This window comes from Dendroctonus ponderosae, unplaced genomic scaffold (genome assembly GCF_020466585.1).
Source record: "Dendroctonus ponderosae isolate FM_Combo_2020 unplaced genomic scaffold, Dpon_F_20191213v2 Dpon_F_20191213_1, whole genome shotgun sequence".
Lineage (NCBI taxonomy): Eukaryota > Metazoa > Arthropoda > Insecta > Coleoptera > Curculionidae > Dendroctonus > Dendroctonus ponderosae.
In genome coordinates, this window is record NW_026017110.1 from 12,821,311 (window position 1) to 12,833,389 (window position 12,079).

The 12,079-nt window shown below is 35.8% G+C and overlaps 1 protein-coding gene across 4 annotated transcripts in view; it reads right to left on the minus strand.

The window, feature by feature from the left end:
- Positions 1-6,979: 6,979 nt before the first annotated feature.
- LOC109541474 overlaps positions 6,980-12,079 on the minus strand; it is a 24,578-nt gene continuing 19,478 nt past the window's right edge. For 2 of the 4 annotated variants that reach the window (XM_048662177.1, XM_048662169.1), the window contains exons 3-5: positions 9,224-9,551; positions 9,019-9,137; positions 6,980-7,207 (exon numbers count right to left, since the gene is read on the minus strand). In XM_048662177.1, coding sequence (XP_048518134.1) covers positions 7,060-7,207; positions 9,019-9,137; positions 9,224-9,466 — 510 coding nt within the window. In that variant the 5' untranslated portion in view covers positions 9,467-9,551 and the 3' untranslated portion in view covers positions 6,980-7,059. Of the gene's footprint in view, positions 7,208-9,018; positions 9,138-9,223; positions 11,967-12,079 lie in introns of those variants that run through there. The other 2 variants (XM_048662165.1, XM_019910333.2) reach the window with 2 other exon arrangements.

The window sequence follows — 12,079 nt, forward strand, 5'->3', positions numbered from 1 at the left end:
TAATCTGTGGATGAACGAAAATACTCTTCTATCAATGTAAAACTATTAACTGTATTTTGTTGTTGTGACCAATATTAAAATTTGTAATTGCTTATAGAATTTTTGTTAAGAGAATATTGCGAAACACTTTAATTGATCGAGAACAAAATGAAAGGGCAAAAGCCACAAAGCGGGAACATGTATATAAAATAATAAGTACAGTTTTTTAGATAAAGGTTTGTGTTTTATCTCACAGTCACACATCATTGCGACAACGGCAAATATGCTGAAAATGTTAATTTAGATTTTTAGTCCGTAGTTATAAGTTATATTTTAATTTATTTATTATCCATTTAATTAGTTTTTGATTAGTTGTAAATAACTTTTGTTGTTGAAAAATTACATCAGTAAGTACTCAAATATGTGAATAAACTAATAAGATGAAATAAAGTATCGTTTTTCTTTCGTTACATATATGTATGTATATTCCCTGAACATACCATATACATTCACTGAACATACACATGTACATTCACTGAACATACCATGTACATTCGCAGAAAATACACATGTATATTCACTGAACATACCATGTACATTTCCAGAACATACCATGAACATTCAGTGTATTAACCCATGGAATGTTCATAATGGAACTCATGTATGTCCCAGGAATATGCATGTACATCACATGAATATTCCAGGTATATTCTGGGAATATCATTTTGCTATGTGGGAGATACCGAAATAATTAAATACGAAGAATTATAAATTGCGCGCAGGTATACTTTTCCCGTCAACCAGCAGCGACCCCCACCACTCGACCGCTTTGGTGCGCTCGGCCGTTATCAATCATATTCAAGACTCTGTTTCACCCACTTAACCGCAGTTTATAGAAAAACTGGATTATATGTTTGTTTTGTTGCTACTCTTGTATAGTTTCCAAATCCATGTTTTAAATTCCAATCGGACATTCTCAGGCGCAGGACAATCTGGACACATGAAGTATATATAATAACTACTCTTGTGGAAAATTTAAACTCTTAATTAAAAAAAATAGCCAAGTTTTGAGTTTCTTAAGAAAACGTACAGTTTTCAGGTTCGAATTATCTAATCAAGTAGATCGACATCTCATTCTCTTCGTAATTCCATGCTCTACAATTCAACTATTTACACCATTAAGATTGGTTCAATCGTGTCGATTTGACAAGCAAGAAACTAAAATAAATGCTATTTTTTGTTGAAAATTAAAAAAAAAAATTAACAAATGAGATTTGGCTGCCCAAAACATACCGGGAATAAAGTACGGACTGCCCTGCACGTGATGGTGTATCTGGTTTTCCGATAGAATTTATGTCATGGACAATCAGTCTATTGCTTGGCCTACTGTTTACACAGCAACTGTATGTAAGGACTGACAAGGAATATTGGAAAAATAATTACTAAAGTTGCAAATTGTAAACTGTTTATCGAAATTTATTTACTACTTGAGGTTTTACTGTTCTATAGAATGTGCATTATAAAAACATAAATTAACTTATACGATTTTAAATTTAAATTTACCAAAAACCGGATCAACAATAAATAGCAATTGTCTACATAGAATTACATACAAATAATATGATGCAAATGAATGCAAGCTTTTCAAAATTTGGATGACCAAGAGTTTAAACAGAATAACCAACGCGCTGATTCAAAGGATGACGGTGTTTTCTAATAATTAAAGGTCCGTTTGAAAAAGTATTTTCGCTGGAACTGAAGTTGGAAGAACGATATTAAGACCTGAACTATTCGGAATTATTGTAATTGTATTTTTCAAGTTACGGATAGGGAATATTCATGAAACTGCCTGTATAGTGCAAGGAATATTCACTTCAATAGTAGTTCCTCTTAGATGAATATTTAGCAAATCCAATTAAGCGTTAACAAATGATAATTAGATATTATATAAAGATAAATAAGTATTAAGGAAATTATAAATGAATACTGGAAAATAGAAATACAGGGTGTATCCTCAAGATCGTCCACTATCTACGTCCATTCGTGGAGCCAATCGTCCAGTATATCTAGTCCTTTGCTGGTGTAAGTTCATACAGCGCTTCTGCTATGTTACTTTGGCATTTCCCCATAACTAGTCCCATATTCCGATGTCTGTATTCAGTTTAAGTTCTCTCTCCAAAACAAACGTCTTTTTGGTCTGCAGTAACCCTGGGACGTTCCATCTAGCCAAGTCGACATATTTCCATGGTTGGATTTTAGCAATTATAATAAGTATTCTGGACATACACATCCACATGCCACCCTTAGGTTATTTCTTTTTCTCGATCGTTTGTTCGTGTCCTGCCTTGTCCGTATTTCCGTCTGATGCGTCCTGTTTCCGACTCTGGCGTAGCAGTGCTTTGAGCATGATGGTTTTTTTACGACGGGCAGGGTGCTACCCTCCTAATCTCAAACCATCCTCCTTTATCCGGGCTTGAGCCGGCAGTGGCAGTTAGAATCTGTATAGAAATATTCCGCCTTGTCAAACCTTATGAAGGCGGACGAAAATTTTGCTTTATAACACTAACCAAAAGTGTAGATGGATGACAGGAGTATTTTGTAAGGTAGCTACTTCAAAACATTATTGACTTGAGACACGTCTTCCAGACTTACGAAAAAAGGAGAATCTTCCTTGAGCTTTCTGAAAATGATAAATATAAATGGATCCTACTTGAACCACATCAGTTTCACCGACGATATCGTCATAATAAGTATCAATATACAGGAACTGAGAGAGATGCTCAATCAACTGAACGATGCCCCTAAAGTGATCGGGTTAAAAATGAACATTTCGAAGGCCAAAATCTTAAGTAGCACTTCGGAACAAATATACATAGATAGTTTAAAACTTGAAAATGTAGAAGAGTATATATATTTATGACACACATTAATCATAGGAAAGGAACATCAAACAGCAGAAGGATACCTTGGGTAGCCTTCGTAAAACTGAACTTGATATTTAGAAATTATGAAATATCTATAAACCTCAAAAGAAGAGTTTTCGACACCTGCATATTGCCAGCCGACTTATGGCCTGGAAACACTGGCAATGACGAAAAAGACCACAAATCAACTGAAGGTAATGCAACGAGCGTTGGAAAGAGCAATGCTTAACATCAGCTTTAGGGACAGGAAAAGAAACGAAGAACCAAAGTCGTAGATGTAATAGCACGTATTGTAGAATTGAAGTGGCAGTGGGTGGTACATATCGGACGACAAAATCAGTCGCGATGGACGTATAAGCTGGTAAACTGGAGACCAAGACTGACAAGGCGCAGCGTAGGAAGACCGCAGAGAAGATGGCTCGACGACATTAAGCAAGATGTAGGAAAAAGCTTGGTTCAGACAGCACAAGATAGATCAATGTGGGGGAGCATAAGAGAGGCCTATATCTAGGAGTAGATGATCGAGAGCTGACTAAGAAGAAGAAAAAGAAGAATCCCAATAGGTTTATCACGGCAGAATTATTCTAATATCCGCTTCATAGGGATACATTTTTAAATTCATACTTTCGCATTCTCAAAATAGAATTACATATGTCTTAAACGTAAGAAAGTTAGAAGCCATCGTCTTCGACTATTTGATACGGCGTGGCATGAGTGTTATTGCTCTTTCTCCCCTTTTTATATCATCTATTTCAGACAGTGAATTGAGGCCAAGCGTAACAATGTTTTTTCTCAACGATAAAGATTATATCGATTCATTATTTTTATTCATGATGCTTTAGTCCTTTGACTTTGACTGCATAAATCAGCGATTGTCATAATGCGAGTGCATAATTATTGATATACCGTTGGTAAATTATGGCCATTTCGAAATAAATTATCTAAAATTAAGACTTATTTACACACCTTTGGTATCAAGTGGTAATTTTGATTTGACCCTAACAGCATAGATAACTTGGATTGCTCGATTCGGAAACAGTAAATAGGCATGTCTTCTCATAAATTGCCCGAACACGAGCTAATTGGATGTCCATACTGTAAACACTTTAAAGTGTCAATAATTATTAACTAATATCAAAACAAAAATATTTAGTGAAATACGTTTACGAACGTTTATCACATGACAAAAGGGTTCAATTACAACGTTGACATGGAGAAGACTGAGATTATTGAAGACAATCTCAAGGACATTTGGTGAAATACCAAGTAGGAAAGCTACTCAAACGCAATAGATGTGTTTCTGATCTAACCGGATTTTTATAAGTAAACCGAGCCTCAATCATTCGAGTATTTCGCATTTAATACTTTTCTTTTTTTTAAGGATCATCAAAAAAGTATCGTTACATGAATAAGCGAATGACACTTCAAACTAAGCCTAAGACAATGATTTAGCTTGATTTATATGCGTGAAAAATAAACTTGTTGCCCTACTGCTTGTTTTCGAGATTTTCCAGAGAAATAATTTCCGAGAATCAAAGAAATAACTGAAGTTTCTCAATTATTGAAAAATCATGCTTGTATTTGTATTGTTTTTTTGTGCATCATAATATTGATTTTTGCAACATCAAATTTGTCTATCATACTCAACAACAATACAACACAAGACTAATTTTATCATACATGGGGCGCCAACTAAAACAAAATAGTTTTCTCGGTTGATACAAAAATTGTGCAAATATACTAGGACACCTCAACATTTGGAACAGGAGGCTTTTCTATTATCTACTTGTGATGATTTCCTTCATATCTATCACCAGACAAGTAACAAGCCAAGTTTAAATGGAAAAGTGATACACCAAATAACGGGTTATATCTATTTTTGCCGTGACTAAAAGTTGCTACTTTGAAGCAGCTTCTGATGAGTAAATAGATTATTCCTATGTGAATAGTTAAAATGTATCGAGGGGTAAAGCCCTTAATGAACTTATATCAAGTGTCCAAAATATTGTCCTTTAACTTCTTGGCTGAAATGCGTTTGCACTGAATCGTTGTTGTACGTGGAGTATTTTAGGTGTTATTTGACGGCATTCATTAACAATGTGTTCTTGGACCCATATCAATTTACTAGGAGAACGGAGTACCGTTTCAACTTGGGATGATCCCATTAGATAAAATCTAGTGAAGTCATATATGTGAACTTTGCAAACTATTCAAGTGGACTCCTACTACTAATGGAATCCTCCTACTACCAGGCAAATTTTCATTTAGAAATTATCTAACCGTTAACACATAGTACAGTAGTGCACCGTCTTGTTGGACTCAATATATTTTCTGAATAATTCGGACTATTTTCTGCGATAACTACTAATGTTGGATAAGCAAAATCTTTTAAGTCAGATTTCCGGAAATAAAATGCGGCCCGAAAATATGCAACCCGAAAATACCCACCCATTGGTCATATATTAACCCATATCTGATATAAAGTGCGCCACACTTAATTACTCTCACCTGATGATTGGGCTACATAATTTATATTAATGCTAAAAATGTCAGCCACATCAAACACAAGATTATAGTTATTTACGTAACCAGTAGGATATGAATATTATTAACGCACGCATGTTAAGATTTGCACGACGAGGCCGAAGGCCGAGTCTTGTAATCACATAAGTGCGTTAATAATATTATATAAATACAATATTATTATATCTACAACTACAACAATTATTATTTTAATGATTTTTGGAGTAAAAATAAAAGTTATAAAGTTGAATAGAGAACCCAGGTAATGAGAATTGTCATTGTCATCAGACACATTGTCAAATGTGTGTCTAAAATTTGCACAATTTATAATAAGTTCAAGCGATGATCTACCATGTGATATTGAGAACAAAGTTTTTAATGTTGTTTCGGATCTTGTGCCATTGAAACGACGGAAGAAATACCAAGAAGCTTTTGATCGGTACCAGAAATCGTGCAGTGAACGCCAATGGCCACGTGGCCAAGTACCAGTGAATTAAACGAATTGTTGGACGAATTCTATTAAAACATTGCATCCAATGATACATATGACTTGCTAATCAAAATTTTCAATATTAACACAAATTAGTTGAAAATCTGTTGGTGAGGTAAATCAAATCTCGTGGACTGTATTCGCAAGTTGAAAAGTCCAGACGCCTCCTGGTGACCAAAGTGATAACTACAAGTTAAGTAGTAATTTGACACTTGTTTTGTTGACATTGGTGTCACATTACTGTTTAAATCTGACTGTGATTTATTTTGTTTTGCTCGAATCCACTTTGGCAAGCTTTTAAAGAAATAGAAACAGATAGAAAATTGTTTTAAATTATAAATGTCAGAAACTCCAATAAAATTTTTCAACGACAAGTTTCAACTGTCACTCGACAACGAGGAATTTGACGTTTCGCAGCGCCACCATCGGTAGTTGGACTCACGAATATCTGACCAATATATGCATACCTTTGAATATAAAACTAAGTTAGTTTTATATTCAAAGATGTATACAGTTCTCACACTGATTAACAATGCCATTCCAATAGAAAACTTGCTTTGTTTGAAAAGCGGATATTGAAAAGAAAATTCCGATTCTGATGGAACAACGTTCGAATTTCGAAAACTTGGTTGAGCTTATTTCAGCAGAAGTATTTTTATACTTCTGTGCGCTATCTAGTTTCAGAGTTGAGAAAAAAATTGACTTAGGTACTTATTAGCAGCTGTTTCAAAGCAGAACTTTAATCAGCACCATAAAGTCCTCTAAAAATCCTTTAATAAAATGTAACAATCGATACCCCTTCATTTAAAAACAAAATGTTCATCCCTGTCCAGAAAATGAATGCAATCACCTCAAGTATCAAGTAGAAAATAATCTCCAGACTAAAGTTTGCATAACTTATGTATCAACCGAGAAATTAGCGTGCTTTAGTTGTAATTGGCTCACCCCGTATATACATTCTTAAGGTTTTTGGAATCACATATTTGTGCGCTTTTTGGCAACGTTTCGTTGTTTTTTTCGTCAAATTTTTACTACTTTCTATTAAATTATTTTATCATATACATGAACTGAAATGTATTTATTCTTCACCTTATGATTAAACAAAATATAATGCCTAATTGCTCATAAGTTTCTAGTAGTAGTTTACACAAACGCACTCAAAGACGCTCTATAATTGTAAAACTGAAAAATAATACTAACAGCACTCAAAGCGTGAAAAATTCCAATGTTATACTCATCTTCTAGCAACTTGAGGGCACATCCATCCTTGTATGCTCTTTCTCGAGTGCATCTGTGAAGAAACTAACGTTAAATCTAGCGTTTCAAAGATACACAGAGAGCTCAGTTTTCATTAGTCTTAGACCCCGTTCGGGTCACATGAAACAATAAAAATAAATCAATTGCCCTTCTAGAGTAGTCGTAGAATTTTTGCCATAATCAATTGATGCGGTTATTTTTTTATTAGTCAAATATAAAAGTCATTCAATTCAATCTTAATTCAATATTTGGTAATATTTATACATAAGAGTTACATTTTTTGGTTAGCTTATGTACTCGAATCTCCCCTGCTTCTTAAATAAAAAAAAATCAGACTGGCTCGAAATGGTCATGTAGGCTAGTGCTCCGAAGAGTCGATCCGTACAATTCAAATTATTCAATTATGAAAGAAATTAATTCAATTAATGGTATTGTATAATTAGTTCGATGTATTTCGATATGTGCTTTAACAATAGTGTAAAGCAAGATGTTTTCATATCAAAATAAGGAAAATATGGTTTCCAAACAAATGCTTTTTTTAATTTGCTAATACAAAGATATATCTACAGGAAAGTAATTCTAATCTAACATAATCTCAAATTAGAGTAAAACATTTGTGCTTTTTTTACCATCAACCACCATGAAATCAATTTACTTTCAATAGGATGTACCGCTTATTAAAAGTTACACGCCAAAATTTTCTCTAACTCTGGAACTGAATAACTTGATTCCTGTGAGCAGTTTGATTCTTGTTTGAAACCCTTTTTAGTCAAATTATTTTGCCGTGAGTCCATTTTCATGCAAAAACTTAATACAGATTCAGATAAAATTCCTACAGAGCCAACACTATAACAATGTAAAAAATTCTGAATGTTTGGCATGGCCAAGTTGAACAAAAAACTTTATTTTTAACCGCAACGGCATAATAACTCATATCTCGAACCGAATTCAGAATTTTTTGCCTATTACGTTCAAAGTCAACTTTTTGATCTTGCAAGGATAATATTTTTCACTAAGGTGAATTTTCAAAATCTGAAGCTCATGTTGAAGCTTAAACTATCTAGAAACGAAAATAAAATATACAGAGTTGAATTAAAAGTGATCCAAATCAGAATTGCCCCGAAATCCTCGATTCTGGCACACTTTGATTTAACTGAAATTTACCATTAAAGAATGCGTTATTTCTGAACACTGCTTTATAGGGTATATCGTATGTACATGGATACATGTTTCCATACAAAAAAAAATTCTTTAAATATGAGAAAGGATTTTTCGTTGTTTGAAAGGAGTGTGGTGATATTTAAGTAAGGCGTTTAAGCAGAGATTAGTAGATCTACTAATCTCTGGTTTAGGTCAATAAATTGCAGCATTCTTGATTGTTATATGTAATTGCAGTTTTAATATTTTTAGTTAATACTACACTTTCTTAATCCCCATTATTTTAACCACATTGATTAACAAATAAAACTTCATTATCAATTACCCTGCTTATCATAAGTAAAAAAAGCTTATTTTGGATTAGCTAGAAATTAAAATATGCATATTTTGCTTTTGGGCATTCTAATTCATTACATAGTTTACAAGTATTTAGGTCATGCACATTGAAACCCAGCCTTAAGGTTTTAAGGCATTTTCTAATACATTCGCATCATCTTTATGAATTTATTAAATGGACACACAGAACGTATGTACGCTCTGTGGGAATATTTAATAAATTTAACTAAAATGCTTAAAAAATGCGATGTTTTCTGGATCATTTCCTAAGTAAATCATTTATTGATGGTGTCAATTTATAACTAAATACCCTAAGTAAAGCCAATATTTTTAGCGCATTTTGCTACTTACGGTAAAATAGTATCAGGAGGACAACAGCCGGAAATTAGAGTATCGTTTGACAATCGAACATAATCATCGTCAATTCCGTTAATACCGCAACATTGTTTGCATTTCTGAATACGATTAATCTGGAAATGTATGTGGATACAAGACACTGTATTAAGAAATAACTAAATATTCAAGCAAACTGCACCAATATGTCAATCAAACTTACCTTGGCAGTGGCAAAAATATTAGACTCTTTGAGGTTTTCAAAATTTCGGCGGAGAAATCTCTCTACCCCATCGAGGCCGTGCCCATACGAAAGTAGGTATATAATGCCCATGAGCAGATCAGCAAAATGCTGAATCATCACAGTACAAATCCAAAACGAAATGGCCACAAAATATACTGCACCCCTTTTCGTCCATAGTCCAATAAGTCCTGCAATGGACAACGCCACTTCCAGGAAAGTCATAGTAAGTTGTTCATAAAACGGATAGGATAAATGGCTTAGTCTGAAATCTCTTCCACAGTGGTCAAGAATCAATCTCGCTTGATAGCTGGAAAACACCATTACCAGGATACAAGTAACAACGAGCGAACCAACAATTATTTCTTTTTTGCGCAACTTTCTCTTTTCGGCCAGTTTGCTTCTTGACTCCATTTTTACAGTCAAAAAAAAATGATTGATGGCTAAAATAATTAATTATTGAGTGGTGTTTGACAGATAAACACTACAGCAGTGAAACTGCAAAAAAGTTCAATAACTGTGCGATAAGGTAGTATAGTTTTGTTTATGTTTTTGGATCACCTTGGGGTTGAGCTGCCCGGTCATAGAGGTTGCGAAAAAACTTTTCGATGATTTCCGTGATTTTGTCCCTATCTGTAACAACATCTTATCGGTCGTTTTTCATTTTACATGTTGTAGTTTTCCCCGTCGACAGTGCGGAGCCCAAAACTCTCAAATTGTTGTTCTTCTCAATGGCTTCCTTGATCAATTTCGTATTGTACTCTTCACAGTCTTTTTTAATAGCTTCCTTGACTCTTCTGTTCAAGTCCGCATACCTCGGCGAGTCTCCCTTTGCTTCGATCAGCACCTCAGTGTCTGGGCTGTTTTCTGTGTTTGCTGGTCTCTGCAGCGCACAGACTGCCCTAACTGCAGTTCGGATGCTTGTTGTGATCTTTTTTGACAACGCGTTAACATTCATTTTCCGTAGCTCCTCAGTTGGTCGTAGTTTCTTGTCAATTTGGGCGCTGTCGTCTTCGTCCTTCCCTTTAAGTTCCGCCATTGTGGGGCAGATTTTCTTGTCGGTAGTCGCTCCTTTCGGTTCTGTGGTCGCTGCTGGTATCAAACCGATTCAGAAATGACACGTCTCAACATATGCGTCTGTCTGTGCAAGGACGTAGTCAATTTCGTTTTTCTACTTAATTTCTGGGCTTCTCTAGGTCCACTTTCTATTTGATTGCAATTTAAAAACGGTATTCAGACAGTACTCAGTCTCACCCACCACCCCTCTCCCAGCTCACCCAAGCTAAAAGGTCCGACGTACGGAGGACCTCTAGCAGTTTCTGCTCCAATTTTAGCATTAAAATTTCCCACTATGACCGTGATCTTAGTCTTTTCTTCATAGCATTGTTCATTTTCTTCATTTCTCGAGACAGAGGTGGGCGTGAGCTTTTATAGAACCTGGCTGCTGGAGTCTGCTATTAATCCTGAGACATGCATAGATTACTCTATCTGAGACCGCCCGTATCTTAATATCCGAAGATATTTTACATTTCTGTGAATCAGCAGGGCTACACCGCCGATATGAGCATTTACGTCGGAGTTTCTCTGGAAGTCGGAGTTTTCCCTGATTTCAGGATGGTTGCAGCTTCACCACATCTCCTAGTTTCATTAAGATGTTCATCGAGTACCATCGTGCGGATGTTATGTGATGCAATGTAGAAAGTTTTCCTGCCTTATCAAAAGAGATGGAAACCATATTCTGTTTAGCGCCGTTGTCTCTTCCTGTGTGTTGAAATTGTCGTCATGTTTGTAGATTTCAATGGCTTCTCGTATTAGTCGGGGGCGATACCGATTAGGACCTGTGCTTCTCCGAAATATATGTTGTGTGTTCCATCGCTGAGCGCATGTTCTGCCACTGCCGACTTTTCCATAAGTCCCAGTTTATAATTCCGTCGGTGGTCTTCTATTCTTGTCGCAACCGATCTCTTAGTAGTTCCTATATGGACGGTTCCACAGGAGCATGGAATGCGGTAGATTCCTGCAGTTGCTCTTCTGTCTTTAACTCACCCTAGACATTCTCAGATCTTTGTTGTGGGCTTGTAGAACGATCTTATGTTGTGTTTCCTCAGGAGTCTCCCAATTCTGTCTCTAACCTTGGGAACAAAGGGCAGGAAAGCTTTCAAGGTTATTCACTTTTTTCAGCACGGCCCATTCCTACAGCTTTTTTGATGTCCAACTGGGAATATCCGTTCTGAAGAACAGCTTTTTCCAAGTGCTGTAGTTCTGTGGTTAGATGTTGTAGTCCACATATTTTTCTGGCTCTATCCGTAAGAGGCTTAATGATTCCCTGCTTCTGACTCAGATGGTGGTTAGACAGCTTGTGAAGATATCTGTCCGTGTGGGTGGCTTTTCGATATACCTTGTGGTCCAAACGATTCCTCTGCCTAGACATCAAAAGATCCAAGTAGGCCAATTGGTGGTTTTGTTCAACTTCCACGGTCAATTGGATACCTGGGTGCTGTTTGTTTAGATGGTCGAGGAAGATGTCCAGCTTTTTGCGTCCATGCCTCCATAGCACGAACGTGCATATCGGTACCAGATCGTTGGTTTAAGGGGTGCGGTGCTCAACGCTGTTTCCTCAAACTTCTCCATGAATAGGTTCGCTACCACCGGACTGAGTAAGCTTCCCATGGCTACTCCTTCCTTTTGTTCGTAGTAATCTCCATTGCACAGGAGCTGCACTTTAAGCCTTGGCATACATTTTCAAAATGTATGCCAAGGCTTAAAGCAGCAACAACGCTACACATAAAAACTGATGATGGTGGAAAAATACACCGAAACGTATTTTAATTGATAAAT